Source organism: Musca domestica, unplaced genomic scaffold (genome assembly GCF_030504385.1).
Source record: "Musca domestica strain aabys unplaced genomic scaffold, Musca_domestica.polishedcontigs.V.1.1 9, whole genome shotgun sequence".
Lineage (NCBI taxonomy): Eukaryota > Metazoa > Arthropoda > Insecta > Diptera > Muscidae > Musca > Musca domestica.
In genome coordinates, this window is record NW_026712435.1 from 21,557,853 (window position 1) to 21,574,461 (window position 16,609).

At 35.4% G+C, this 16,609-nt stretch overlaps 1 protein-coding gene across 1 annotated transcript in view; it reads left to right on the forward strand.

The window, feature by feature from the left end:
- Positions 1 to 16,609, forward strand: part of LOC131806929 (uncharacterized) — a 287,985-nt gene that overhangs the window by 233,176 nt on the left and 38,200 nt on the right. The window contains exon 7 of the mRNA XM_059131830.1: positions 12,592 to 12,704. Within this exon, the coding sequence (XP_058987813.1) occupies positions 12,592 to 12,704 (113 nt within the window). The remainder of the gene's footprint in view (positions 1 to 12,591; positions 12,705 to 16,609) is intronic.

Here is a 16,609-nt window from a genome sequence, read left to right on the forward strand (position 1 = left end):
AGAAGCTAGAGTGATTTCCACAGACGGACGGACGTAGAGACGGACCAAAACGTGCTTAATGAAAAAAACTGTTTTAGATCCTAGGTCTTCTTTGGGCCAAATCCGCTTCAGGACATTTGGAGTCGATCTAGTGAGGTTCGCCTATATGTCTGTATGGCTGCCTAGTGTGCACTATAACTCTAGAAGGTACCTCCCCCACAAAACTTCCGTATTTCTCAAAAGAGCTAAAGAGTATGCTTCGCTTGGCCGAAAGTGGTGAACTGCCGAATTTGGTTTTCTCCGATGAGAAAACATTCGTTGTTCAGCAGTTTGTAAACAAACAAAATGATCGTGTTTACTTGCCAAAGAGGTCAGCTGAAAATGTGCAACTTCGGTTGGCCACCAGAACTTAAGCGCCGGCCATGGTGATGGTGTGGGCCGCCATAACAGCCAAGGTCGCTCTCCGCTTGTATTAATTGACCGTGGCATTAGAATTAATGCCGATACCAATCCGTTGGACTATTGTGTCAGGAGTATTTTGAAAAGCATGGTTGGCACTAACAAATACCAAAGTGTCGATCACCTCAAGGAAGCGATTCGCCGGAATGGGCCAAATTACCGCAGAGCAACAATCGGGAAGCGTGTGACGGTTACATTGGCCGTTTGAAGGCCACAATTCGTGCCAAAGATGTCCAATTCGAAGAAATCTAAACTTATTCTAAAATTTGATGTTATTTCCGACATTTTTTACTTTCATTCAATAAAGTTAAAAAAGATTTAAAAACTATGGCTTTTGACTTTGTTGCCGTTTTTTTATACAGGGTGAGATACATCTTATTCCGATTTCAATTTTATTGTGCGCCAGGTGTGTAATTTTAGACCGAGTTTAGGAAGAATGTCAAATTTGGAGAATATCAGTTTATATAGCAAAATCCCCATAAATATGATATTTAAGTCCCCAACAGCCGTGTCATGTACTCCATAACAATGACTTTAGATAAAAGATATCAGATACAGCTTGAAAATCCCAATACTCAAAATTTTTATACCCTCCACCTTGGAAAGGAGGGTATATTAACTTTGTCTTTCCGTTTGTAACATCCTTAAATATTCGTCTTAGACCCCATAAAGTATATATATTCATAATCAGCATAAAATTCTAAGTCGATTTAACGATGTCCGTCTGTCTGTCCGTCCGTCTGTCTGTCTGTCTGTCTGTCCGTCTGTCTGTCTGTCCGTCTGTCTGTTGAAATCACGATACAGCCCACATTATTTGACGTAGAGCGCCAAAATATAGCAGAGCTATTTGCATGGATGGTTGGCATTGAAAATGAGATATATCGGTCTACGTTTTGGTATAGTTCCCATATAAAGGTACCTCCCGATATTCGGTATTTTAATGGTTTTTGCCACATTATTATAAATATATGCATATTTCTTAAAAAGTACAAATTCTTCTTGGAAATCAATTTCAAAATAATCTAAAATTAGACATTTTCGTTAATATAAAATCCCAACGGATACTGTATTAAACCGAAAACTTAGCTAGTTGTTGTTGTTGTTGTGTGTGCCATGTATTTAGGAAAATGTCAAAGATGGTATATCTTGGGAAATGTCTATTTCTTGTGGGCAATACACACAAGCATGATTGTACCTCCCAATGGTATGTTCCTCTTAATAAGCCGAAGTAAAAACCTGTCATGTTACTTGGCAACAATATAGGATCAAACCATAAGTTACTTTTAGTCCAACAGCCAATGGGATTGTGTATGTTCATGCTCCAAGGTAATATTGGAAACACTGAAAATAAATTTTCATAGCGTGCCGTCGGCACGTGTATATAAATGTTTGCGTTATCACAAATTTCATGGTTCAATTGCACACTTCCTTGCAGGATAAAACTGGGAATGTGCAATTGGAATATTGAGACCATTCATAATAGAATGAATACAAACCCAGCATTTGAATGGGGAATTTATGAGTAAATGAGGTTTGAATATTTCATAGAAAGTTTGAAGTATGTATTAGATATATCCACTTTACTTTCAGTGGGGTAAAGTGGGGCTTTGGTATATTTCCAGCATAAAATAACCCATATGTAAATGATAAAATATTTTTATCAAATTATTATACCCATAGAATGGAAGGTATATTAAGTTTGCCATTCCGTTCGTAGCACCTCGAAATATACATTTTAGACCCCACAAAGTATATATACAGGGTGAGATAAAAAAACTACAACAAAGTCAAACGCCATAATTTTTAATTTTTTTTTAATGTTATTGAATGAAAGCAATAAATGTCGGAAATAGCATCAAATTTTTGAATAAGTTTAGATTTGCTTGAATTGGTCACCTTTGGCACGAATTATGACCTTCAAACGAACAATGAAACCGTCATACGCTGCCCGATTGTTGCTCTGCGGTAATTTGGCCCATTCCGGCGAAGCGCTTACTTGACGTGAGCGACACTTAGGTATTTTTTAGTGCCAACCTTGCTTTCCTAAATACTCTAGACACAATAGTCCAACGGATTGGTATCCGGAGATTTTGACAGCCATAGTGCGTTGGAATTGAAGAGAGGAACCTAATTTTGTAACCATTCTTGGGTGGCGTGTGCTGAGTGCGATAGTGCCCTCCAGAATATTTTTCGCGATAATATTCGGCATTTATTCTGATGCCACGGTCGATTAATACGAGCAGAGAGCAATCATCGGCTGTTATGGCGGCCCACGCCATCACCGTGGCTGGCGCTTGAGTTTTGGTAGCCAACCGAAGGTGCACATTTTCAGCTGACCTCTTTAGCAAGTAAACACGATCATTTTATTTGTTTACAAACTGCTGGACAGCGAATGTTTTCTCATTGGAGTAAACCAAATTCGGCAGTTCACCACTTACGGCCAAGCGAAGCAACTCTTTAGCTCGTTTGTGTCTATCTTCTTTCTCTTTGCGGTGTAAGTACTTGCACTTTTTGGAATTTCAATGGCTTTACCCCCAGCTCATTTTTCAATATTTGCCGATTGGAATAATGCGATATGTTCAGCTTACGAGCCATTTTTCGGCCCCTGACGGGCTACGCTACTAGTATAACTTTAACGAGTGATGGTACGAGACATAAAATATTTATTCACATTTAAATGCTGGAGTGCTCGAACGATAGCCACTTGTGGATTTCCAGCCAAATATAAAGAAATCACACTGTCACGCTTGAATTCCATCACGAATAACTTTTTGTCTGGAAAATTCCTACCAAAATGCTTTTGTACGCTTGCAAACAATATAATGAGCTGTCACGTTTTTTTTAGTCCCCATATAACGGTATCTCCTATATTCGACATTTTGATGATTTTTGCCACATTTGTTCACGGATTTGTATAAAAATTGGTATTTGTAGTTTATAACGGAGTCTAGCTCCGGTGACAGAACATTAAATCTTTTGGTCCACGTTTTTTTATAGCGCACATATAACGATCGATATTCGATATTTTGATAATCCCAATCACATTTACCCACGAAATTGTTTTAAATTTGATATTTTGGAAGATTTCCTTGAGGTATAATATTGTCATATACTTTCCCGTTTTGGTATGGCCCACAACAGCATTATCCAATCAGTCTTAGCAGAACACGGTTTAAAGTAGAACACATTAAATTTCAAATATTTTTATATAGACAGAGAGTGTTGGTTCTAAAATTTCGGCTAAAATACTTAATGTATTTTAACTTATTATAATTACAAAAACCATAATCATTATTGTTACTAGTTTTATTATTATTATCGTTATTAATTTCTGCCCGCCATAACATTCACAGCTTACAAAAAGTGAACTTCTACAAATTTTTGGATCCTGCCCCCCGGGACCCCCACCATTATCATTACAAATTCAATTTTCTAAAGTAGTTGCAATCTGGTTGCTTAGTCTTGTGCTGTAATAACAATTGATTACATTAGGCAGCGACATTCATTCACCACTCCTGAAAAAGACTTACATTCAATAAATTTAATAATCTTAGGTTTGCTTAAGAAGAGCAAACACAGCAATTCATAATATTTTTATCAATCATTCTTTGTGTTGGGAATTTCGTGTAGAGCCAAACAGTGGTAACGTGGTGTAAATTTCTGCAAAAAGGTAATGACGTTTTTTTTGAGAAGTTAATAGGCGCAGACCAGCAACATAAAAAGAGTAGTTGTAAGTAAACACCAATAAGGGAAGAACAACAGTCCAGCGGCCAACACGTGTAATACAATGCATATTTAGCAAAGCCTTCCGCAGCACATACTTACCATGATCATTATTGAATGAATATTACGGTTTTGATGGACTTACATTTAAAATTATGTGAAACACATATAGGAGAGATATGCCTAAATCTGAACCGAATTCCCCTAAATGCAATAGAGATATCTATAGGAACATATATCATTGTTACATAATACATACCATGCATTTTAAAAGGCCTTAAGAACAAACGGGATAAAACATATATAAAGAATAGATATATGAGAACCGATTGGATCCAAATTTGGCAGACTTTATGTATGTAGGAGCCATGTCTAAAAACACCATTTGCCATAGGTATTTCTAGGCTATATGTGATATATTGTACCAAATGTCATTGTTATTTAGATTTTATGAGATTCGTTGCTGGGTAGAGTTGAATTGGTTTTCTTATTCACCACGTAGGTCCCCATATAACAGTACCTCCTCATATTTTGTATTTTGAGGTTTTGATGATCATTTCCAACAATTTAATCTGTAATTTAATACTTCGGCTATTTTTTTTAACAAATATAAGTCCACGATTTGGTACAGCCCACATTCCACAGTACTTTCTAAAATTGGGTATTTTAACGATTTAAGCCTAATTATACTCTCAGTCATATGGTTAGAGGGTACGTATAAAATAGCTATTTCCATTATCTTCCAAATTATACCCTTTTTATAGAACCGGATAAAAACAGGAAATTGTCTCCGAACTTTTGGGTAGAATAACCGGGTACACTGGTATTTTCATAATTATGGAACCGGTTCAAGCAACCCCATAACCAGATATATTCATAATTACGGAGTTCATGTCCCCTACTTTCTGGGGATTATGACCGACAACAAGTTTAAAAGTATCAATTAGTTTTGCCGACAGATGTATACCCTCAGCCAATGTTCGATTATTTAAAAATATTTTGATTTCTGTTGTGGTTATTCAAATTGTTGACCCTTTATGGAATAGGTTCCGAAGAAATGGGACAATATTGTTCATTTAGCATCGGACCTAAATAAAAATGATCTAAATATTGCGTAGCGCCTGGTTCGGAATATATAGAATACTTCCTTCAGAAAGGGTCTGCTCTCTACCATCTTTATCTTGTGTTGATTAAAATATTGAGATGTAATAAGTCTGAATAATATCAGCTTCGTGGATCCTTTGTAGAGAGGTACCAGAAGGAGTGGACCGATATATTTCATCTTCACATCAAACTTTGTGTTAATTAAAATATTGTGATGTGTGTAATTTGAAGACAATCGGACTCTCACATCACATTTTATAAGAGTTATAATTATTCAAAATTTTGACCCTTTGTGGGGAAGGCATTTGATGGACCGATATCTCGCATCTAACGGATTTGTAAAGTTTGAGCAGAATTGGATCATTCTTTCTCTCTCTGTGCAGTAAAATATTTTCTGAAACATTCGACTTTGTGAGGTACCATATTGCTGAACTCGATGTATGGTTGATAATAATATTACGATGTACCAAGTTTGGATCAAATCGGATACTTTCTTCGAGAGTTATAGTGTGCAGCAGCCAGCCAGACAGATGGAGCGACGGACGGACATAGATAGATCCGCTCCAAATGTCCTGAAACGGATTTCGTCCAAAGAGACCTAAGTTCTAAAACCGTTATTTCGATAAGGCCGATTTTTGCCATATCAAATGATGGATGTATAAAAAGGACGTTGGCTGGGGACATATGTAATTTTATAATTTTTATACCCTCCACCATACTATGGAGGGTATATTAAGTTTGTCATTCCCTTTGTAACACCTCGAAATATACATTTTAGACCCCACAAAGTATATATTCTTGATCAGCATAAAACAATGTCTGTCCGTCTATCCGTCTGTGGAAATCACTCTAGCTTCCGAACGAAATGAAGTAAGTTGATAAAAATTTACCCAAATGTTGCAGGAATTTTGTTATTGGAAATGGGCCATGTAGGTCCACGTTTTGGTATAGCCCCCATACAACAGTACCTCTCGATATGCGGTATTTTGATGATTTTAGCGATATTATTTAGTATTTAATGTTCGTAATGAATACAACAGCCTATGACAGAAAATCGGCTGTGCAGGTCCACGTCTTCGTATAGCCCCCATATAACGGCACCCGCCGATTTTCGGTATTCTGATGATTTTAGCGACAGTATTTAGAGGAATTATTTCAAATTTCGCATTTGAAGTTCGTAATGGATACTACAGCCTATGCCAGAAAATTGTCTGTGCAGGCTTATGTCAAAAGTTGCGTATGCAGGTCCACGTCGTTCTATAGACCCTAATATTCGGCTATATTCGGTATTTTTAAGATTTTAACAGAATTTTTAATGAATTTTAATTTTTTGAAAATTGCAAATTTGTACCAAATGGTGGAGGGTATACAAAGTTCGTTCCGGCTGAACCTACAGCTTTTTTCCTTTTTTGTTATAATGAACAAAATACCGTATCTCCTTCACTATTTTTGATTTTGAATGGGAAAAACAAAATGATTTAATAAATACATTTTCAACAAAATTATATTTTACATGGGTTGCGGAATATACAACACATATGTGCTATTAATAAATTTTGTACTAACTATGGAAGAAAACTAACTCATAAATGATAAATGCTAATATAATCTAATTTATTACAGTGAAATTCTACGATATAATCATTTAATTGACAATTAGCAGAGATTAGAAATTTTCATAAATCTTCTACTGTGCATGACCTATCACATTGATGGCTTGGCGTGGCTTGTCCGGACTATCATAGCATTGACCCGTGGCTTTCAGTTGTACCATTCACCGTTGGTCACATAATGGCAGCACATTTTGTTATTTGTCTGGCAACAATCATTGTCCACGTCCACAATATTATTGTTAGGAGAAGTCTATGTATGTGTGTGTGTGTGTGTATGTATGTAATAAGTGGCTTTGCAGAGAACCTTGGGAAAACCACCTCTAAGGGTTCAGCAAACAATATCTATTTTCCTTCGTGTCCACTGGTCTATAAAGAGGTTACTTCCTTCCCATCCTGCTTTGTACGTTCGTTCCTTCCGATGTTGAGATTACTCAGCAATTCGTTAGCCTCTTGTTTTCTGGTCATTCGTCACGTATTCCATAGGCGCCATAATATGACAAACCAACTTAGAAGCCATAATTCAATTTGTTTGGGCTTAGTTACCACATACTGTGAGTGCAAGCCATCCAACATTCATGGTAAACTCCAAACCAATCGACTAGCTGGGAATATTTTAAGGAAAAGGATGTGGGTGTGTCTGGTTAGGCAAATGTTATGGCAAAGTTTTTGCATGTCGGCAAATTTACATTGTTTGCCATGGCAAAATAAAAAGTGGCATTCGGCAGCTGAAAAAAAGATGCCACACAAAAATTGAGGATGTGGCAAAAGTTGAAGCGGATATGAACTTTTGAACATAGAATGCGAGAAAGAGTGGTTTTTTGTGTGGGCGTAGAGAGGGAGAGAGAGAGAGAGAGAGAGAGTGAGAGAGTGAGAGAGTGAGAGCTGTTAATGGGAATGCACGATGTGAATATTAATTTTAACAGTTTGTTAAATAAACTGGAATGCATAAATTTAACGATTACAGTAGCATGCAAAAGTGGGAAAATTATTTCTTCCGAACTTTGCATTATTTTCTCGATTATTTATAATCCGGTTAAATTTCCCCTATATTTTCAATGGCCAAATTAATGTTTTTAACCAAATCGGTTTCAGATTAGGTTTTGCCCTCCAAATGAACACCAGCAGTGGGATTACACAACTGTCCGTCTGTCTGTTGAAACCACGATACAAATCACATTATTTGATGTAGAGCTTTGATATTTGGCACAATAGTTTATATTGTGCCTAGGATGGTTGCTATTTAAACTGAGAGACTGAAAACATGCAGAATATTTTGCCTTCACTCTATTTGCATTCCCATGATTTGATGCAAATGATGATGTGCAGACAGTAAAAAAGTATTAAGCAAATACTAAAACGAAAATTTCAATTTTAATTAATTTCTTGGAAATACAGTGAAATAATAATTAAACATGTATTGTTGTTTGCTGCAATTATGCCTTAATATTATTTCCAATTTTATTGATTGTGATTTTAGAGCAAACCAAAAAATCTCATCAAGTATATTGAAATCATGTACGGGCGGCAGTAAGGGGCTGAAACTACCGAAATACTATAATGAAGGAGTAAAATTATGCTGTTCACAGTTCAACAATATAAATATAAATAAATAAAAACATTTAAGAAAACCTATGACCAAAAAATTAATTTAAAGATTTTTGCTAAAATACTGTGAAATTGATAGTGTCATAGTGCCAATATTTTCTCAATGTGGGCAGATATTAATCATTTGGTGCAATAAAAACCTGAAATCGGTCGAACATATTTATGGAAGCTGTATCTTTCCAAAACTGAACCGAACTCGATATAATTTGGCGAAGGTATTTATGAGTTCTGTGAAATTGAGTGATTTTAATATCAAAACGGATGAAGCATATATATGGGAGCTATAGCTATATCTGAACCAATTTTCACCAAATTTGATGTTAATGCTTCTACGCTGGATTCACTTCATTTTGCTGATATTAGCCATTTATTGCACAATAAACCTGAAATCGGATAAAAGTATATATGGGAGTTTGGCAGATGTATTTTTAGGCTGTATCTGTTATCCGGTAACAAATATCATTCTTGGGGAGTGGATATTACGAATGTGAGAGACTTAAGCATTAAATCGGATGAAACATGTATATGGGAGCTATAGCTATATCTAAACAGTTCCTCGCTAAATTTGATATACTTGCTTCTAGACTGAAATCGGTCTGATGTGCCAAAATTCTGGTAATTTGGACTGATATTCACAATTTGGTGCACCATTAACCCGAAATTGGACGAAAATACACATGGAAGCTATACATAATTTTGAACAAATATTGTTTGGACAATTTCATCTCAATCAGGTAATAAATAAATAATATATTAAAGGCTTGTAACGGATTCTACCTCCGGTGGAAAAATATGGTCTGTATTGTTATAGCGGTACCTCCCGATATTCGGTGATTTGTTTAATTTTTGGTATTTGTAGTTCTTAATTGTATCTGACTGTGGTGGCTGAACATTGTATAGATAGGTCCACGTTTTCTATCGCGCCCACATATCGGCCCCTACCGATATTCGGTATTTTGATAATTTTAGTCATATTTTACGTGATTTTTTATTTGGTTTTTGCAGTTTGTAATGGGTTTTTAACTACTGTGACATATCATTGTCTATATAAGTCCATGACTATGTGGGACTCCCATATGACGGTACCTCCAGCTATTAAATATTTTTATACTGTCCACCATTCCATGGAGGGTATATTAGCTTTGTCATTCCGTTTGTAACTTCACGAAATACTCATGTCAGACCCAAGAAAGTATAAATATTCTTGATCAGCGTAAAATTCTAAGTCAATTTAGCGATGTTCGTCTGTCTGTCTGTTGTAATCACGGTATCTTTGGAACGAATTGAGATAGAAGGCTAAAATTTTGCACACCTGTTTATTTTGCCAGTAGGCAGGTTAAGTTCGTAAATGGGTCATGTAGGTCCACGTTTTTATATAGCCCCCATATAACGGTACCTCTCGACATTATTCACCGGAGTAGTTTCAAATTACGTATTTAGAGTCCAGGTCTTCGTATAGGCCCCATATATCAGTACCTCCCTATATTCGGTATTTTGACGATTTTACGTACAATACTCACCGAAATTGTTTGAGATCTCGTATTTGATGTTCGTAATGGATGCTACAGCCTGTGAAAGAAAATTGTCTATGCAGGTCCAGGTCTTCGTATAGCTTCGATATAACGGTACCTCCTTGTATACGGTATTTTAATGATGCTACATTATTCACCGTTTATAATACGGTAATGGCTTATAACAAACAATGTCTATGTAGGTCAACGTCGTATAGACCCCAATATAACGGCTATATTCAGTATTTTTAAGATTTTAACAGAATTTTAAGGGATTTTCTTAGAAAATTTCCAAATTCGTTCCCAATGGTGGAGGGTATTCAAACTGCTTTTTAACTTGTGACCATTTATTTTTGTAAACAATGTACAGGTAGCTCTATTGACCGATCTAGATGAGATTTTGCGCAAATCATTTGTTTGGCCCAAGGACGTATCCTACTGAAATTGGAGATAATCGGTCAAAATTTAGATGTACCTCCCATATATATCTTCGTCCGATTTACCTTTACTGTGCACAAAATGTGTAATATTAGTTCAAAATTTGCCATTTGGCAATTTGCCATGCAACTATCAATCGGTTCAGATATAAATAGTTCGTATATATAATTTCCTTTGCCAAATTTTACCGTGATCGGTTCAGATTTGAATATAGCTCCCATGTATATCTGCATCCGATTTCGCGATTATTGAGCCTGAAAAGTGTAATATCAGAACAAATAGGATGGATTTTGATAAATATCGGATCAAACACAAATGCCTCCACAAATTTAATAAAAATCGATTTAGATGAGGATATAACACATATATATATATATATATATATATATATATATATATATATATATATTAGTTCCTTTCGACTTTAAATTACAACTGCTCTAAATCCATAATTCAGAAACAAACATGGTTGATATGATTTATTCATTATAAACTCCATAAAAACAATTATTATTTATGTCTAACTCCCCTGAATATAAAAGTGGTGTAGGGTATCAAAAAGTCGGACCTGCCCTACTTTAAGCATTTCTTTACTGGTTGTTGTTTGCAGTTTTAAATCCAGATACCTTTATATAAAATTGTTTTTTTTAGGTATGAAATTACGTTCTGGTCGAATTTAATATTTATACCCTACAACACTTTGTGATAGGGGTATTAGAAGTTTAATTGGGCCAACAATTATGTAACACCTCGAAATATTGGTTTCCCACGTAGGAAGCATATACGGATCTTTCTATCTCGCCGAGCTGACTCGATCTAGCTATGTATGTCCGTCTGTCCATGTTAATTTGTAATCACTCCACAAGTCGCCATTATGGCCCGATCTCCACGAATTTTAGAATGAAGGTGGGATTGGGCCAGAATAGAAGAGATGATCGCATAATATCTAGGGGTTGAAATGGACCAAAAACTGAAAAATTTATTGATTTTGTAGCTGCTCTACAGGTCGCAATTATGGACCAGAAGTTAGCATGGAGCTAGAGCTTAAGGGTGGCTAGAAGTCTTTCAATTTTGATGATCATCGGGTAATATTTAGTGGGTGAAATAGACCATAACATTTGTGTTCAATAAAAGTCAAGTTTTTCATTAAACCACGAATATTTTTAAACCGGGCGAAATCACAAATAGACGAACAGGTCAATTCTGACCGTTACGTCGATGCCGATAGTAAATATATCGGATATATATAGCGAAATATATACAATGTGTATATACAAAGGAAGGGGATGTTAGCTACAATGCTTATATCTCAAGAAAGGCCGGACCGATTTTGTCAAATTTTGCCAATTCAGAATGCCCTCTTGACATAAAAGCATAAAATCTAAAAAAATCGCATAAAAATGTCATTTGTGATGTTAATATAGATTTTGTAGTATTTTGTGACATATTTTTATTTTTTCATATTTTTTATCGCATGCGATTTTTTCCATTTGACTTATAATATTTTCTAATATTTTTTCACCTTACAACACAGGATGGAGATATTATATTAGGATTGCAAATATCGCCCGATCCTCACGACATTTTTCACAAGGGTAAGGTTGGGCTCAGAAAGGCTAGGCCTAATGTTTTCAAAGATGTCTGCAATATATTAATATGTTATTGAATTTGCAGCCGTTATAAAGGTCACAAATAGAAACCAAAGGACACGAAATCTCGCATAAAGTTAGAGTTTAGGACAGCGGGTACAATGGACCACTAATTTTGTGTGAAAAAAATACCAGCATTACTTACAGGCGATATCCGAAATACACAAAGGGCGAACTTTTGGTTTTTTTCCGATCATACAATTGAAGTCAATCGACACTCCTGTGAAGAGAGTTTAGGACAGGATCTTCCATCTTCTAGCATTTTGGATGACATCTCACATCATGACGGAGTGCATAAATACTGGGCAACTGTCCTTAGTCAAGATCCTAATTTCAAAAGCGAAATCTTCTAATATGGATTTGGACAAAAGGGGGCTTCTAACATATTGTATAACATAGTCGGCCGCGCACGACTATAGCCTTTGCTTACTTGTTATTGTTTTAAAATATGCCTCAATCACATTCATTTTATTTCTCAGAATCTTGCAACTTTCGTTTTATTATTTTCAGGTACACCAGTTTCTTGGATGATGATATCGCCATCCGTTACACCAAGGAAAATGAGTGTGGGTTCCAATAATCCTGCTATGCGATTATATAAATTCGATACGGACTCTGGTCAGGTAAGGATATAGTCGTAGCAAAAATTACAACTCCAATGTATTATAATATGTTCCAAAACCAGTATGGATTAATTAATTTGAAACGAATTTATTAGTATTGTAAAAAAATCACACTAACATCACTACTAACTAAATTAAAAAGATCATCAAAATTTCAGTTTTTTAATTTCTTCTTAGTTTACCTCAATTTGTTTTTTTATTTTGCAAAAATCTTGTTTTTAATTTCCGCTGCTGACTGTTTGTGGTTTTCCTCACAACAAATAACAAAATATTCTTCGAATTTTCTATGCCAAAAAGAGATTTATACGAAATCTTTCATTGTTTGAGGTTTTAGCTTTAAACCATACAATGAATGCTGATTGGCAACAAAATTGACTTTTGGACATTCATGATAATTGGAAATGTGTCTGAAAAGGATTTTTATTAAAAAGTTGAAATCATCATTATTATTGCTATCAGTAAACGTTTGTGTGTATGGTAATTCAATATAATTTTGATTGGTAAAAAAAGAAAATTACATATGTGTAAATAAAGGAAGCGAACTAGGTATTGGTATCTAATTTAACTAGTCGGTATTTGAAGAGAAGAAGCCAATGGGGGCAAATTAAATTTGTCATTCCATTTGTTACACCTTAAAATATTCGTCTGAGGCCACATAGATAATATAGCCTGTTTGGCCTCTGACATAAATTTTAAGGTATTACAAATTGAATGACAAATCTGATCAACACAAATTTCTAAGATGATTTAGGTAATGCCATCATTGTGTCTGTCTGTCTGCGAAAATCAAAATAGGAGCCAACATAGGAATCGCCTTATTATACTGATACCTCCCGATATTTTAGCAGTAAAATGATTACTCATATTGTTTGAGAATATAATACCTGAATATTTCTATTATATCTAGTTTATTTTATATCGGTCTTGCAATCGTAAATTTGGTATAAAAAAGTTGTTTGTCATAGGAGTTGTTTTTTTAATAACTTCTGGGGAGAACATCCCAAAAACCAAGAGAACGGACGAGAATTGCCGGCTCTTTCCGAAACCATGAGCGCTCTGCCTTACCCGCTGGTAAACCCTCCACCGCTCTGGCTTCCGAACCGGTAACGGTACCACCCGATACAAAGTAATTTTGGTGGCTTAGCCATATTTTTAAATCAACTAGCTGTAAATTGTTATTTTGTTTTCGAAAGGGGCAAAAAACATTTTTGGTCAAAATCGACGCAGCCTAGGTTGTGAGGGCCTCTTTCGAAGTAGTAAATTGATAATGATTTTTAGACAATTTTGCTTAAAAATATAATTTTTTTCAGTTGGACCTGGCATTTGCGGTTAAAATCGGAATTATTTGGAATATTTTGGTGTACTTGCTTCTAGATTGAATACGGTCGAATTTGCGAATATTCAGGTCATTTGGACTGATATTGGCCATTTAGTGCATAATTTACCCGAACTCGGCAGCTATATCTAAATTTGAACCGATTATCACCAATTTCAATAGGGTTCGTCCTTGGGCAAACAAATATTGTATCAAAAGTTTCATCTCAATTGGTAACAAATGTAACCTCCAGTTCGTTCACGGACAGACGGACTGACATGTATAAATCGACTCAGAAAGTGATTCTATGTAGATCCTCAAAAATAATCACGGTTCAATATCGCTTCCTTCTCCCCTACCACTATGTGGTGTAGTGTATAAAATATGGACCTAAAATACAATATGGACCTAAAATACAATACCTTCTTTACTCTGTTTGGAAGCAAGAGTGATTTCCAAAGGCGGATAGACATGGCTAAATCGGCATTTCGTTTGTAACTCCTTTAAATATTCGTCGTAGATCCCATAAAGTATATATATATATATATTAATAATCGGCATAAAATTCTGAGTCGATGTAACGATGTCCGTCTGCCTGTCTCTCTGTTGAAAGCACGGTACAATAGATATATTTTTTAAGCAGAAATTTGGCGCAATAGCTTGTAGTATGTTTGGTATTGAAAATAGAATATATCGGTTCATATTTTCGGACAAAAGCATTTTGGTGAGAATTATTGTGTCTGAAGTATTTTGGAAAGCAAGGTTGACACTAAAAATACCAAAGTGTTGATCACTTCAAGCAAGCCCTTCGCCGGGAATGTGCCAAAATACCGCAGAGCAACATTCGGGTAGCGTGGGACGATTTCATTGGCAGTTTGAAGGCCATAATTCGTGCCAAAGGTGACCAATTCGAACAAATCTAAGCTTATTATAAAATTTGATGCTATTTCCGACATTTGGCGTTTGTTTTGTTGCAGTTTTTTTATCTCAGCCTGTATTAAGTCGATTTAGCGATGTCCGTATGTCTGTTGTAGTCAAGCTTTCTGTTGAACGAATTGAGATAGAAGACCAAAATTTGGCGCACATATGTTTATTGTCGGTAGGCAGATTAGGTTCGCAAATGGGCCACGTCGGTCCACGTTTTCGTATATCTCCCATATAACGATAAATCTCAAAATTCAGTATTTCGATGATATTAGCGTCATTATACTATAAAAAATGCGTATGCAGATCCACGACTTCGTATTGTCACCATAAAACGATATCTCCTAATATTCGATATTCTGATGATTTTAGCGACGTTATTCAACGGAATTGTTTTACATTTCGAATTTGAAGTTCGTAATGGATACTTTAACCTATAACAGAAAATTGTCTATGCAGGTCCACGCCTTCGTATATATACATAACGGTACCTCAGTTTTTTTTTGGTATTTTGATGATATTATTTGAAGGTCCTAATGGGTACTACCTCCCATGACAAAATGGGTCGTTTTTAATTGTTAATATTTAATTTTATTTAATATTTATTTCTCATAACTGGCGAAGCTAGTCAAAGATTCTTGAATATTTCTCTTAATCAGAGTTCGGATGTGTATATGGAATATATCGGCTACCCCTTTTTGTTCGTTCCCTACAAATAGCTAAAAGTGGGTAGAAAAACTCGTCGCAGAAAATTCTCAATGTAGATTAATGTTTCCTAGTAGCACCCATATAAAGGTACCTCCCAATTTTACCTATTTTGAGGGCCTCGTCCCTATTTCCCAATCTCTGCGGCCAAAAAATTGCATTAAGGTTACTTTCAGAACAGAAAAATTTATACTTAGGTATATATTTTTTTATAGCCCCATATAACGGTAAGTCCCTGGAAGTGGAAAAACAGGCGATGCAATAGCAAAACTCCAAATGAATGTTTAATTCTTACTGGTAACGCAGATCTGTTTACAGTTTAATGGGTTATTCGGTTGAAATAGATGCTAAAACTTTTGCTAAGGTACAGCTACTAATTTTCACATTTTATTGCTATAATTTCTCTACTTCTTTTTTAATTTTCTGTTTTACCTATTGAATACAATGCCTTTTTATAACACAAAAATTTTATTATCTAAACCAATTGTAATTAAATCTGAAAATAGTAATAGTTTCTTTGTTAACCTAGGAATTATAACATTATTTACTGTGCCCCATTCTTTTGTTGCTGTAGGGTAATCGAAAACCTGTGTGACCTTTGTTAACTTAGCTTTTTCCGTCTTTACTCCACATGCCAACCTCTCTCTCTTCACGTTTTCGACTCGAGACATTTAGTCACATGAGACTATGGTTTTCCACATACAAGTGCTGATGTTTTGAACAATTTTCATTTGATTTATCGATTCTTTTGTTCGAATCGTGTTCGTTTCGTTCTTCTCCAATGCATTCATTTACACTTTCAAACACAATTGCATTCCGTACGGGAATTTAAGCAACAGAGAAAGAAAAAAACTACGACTCTTAAAACTATTAGCTGTGACTTTAGAAACTGTGTGTGCGTGTGTGTGGTCTCCCAGCTAGTGGGAAATCTTTCATTTAACAATATTCGTTATTGGTGTTG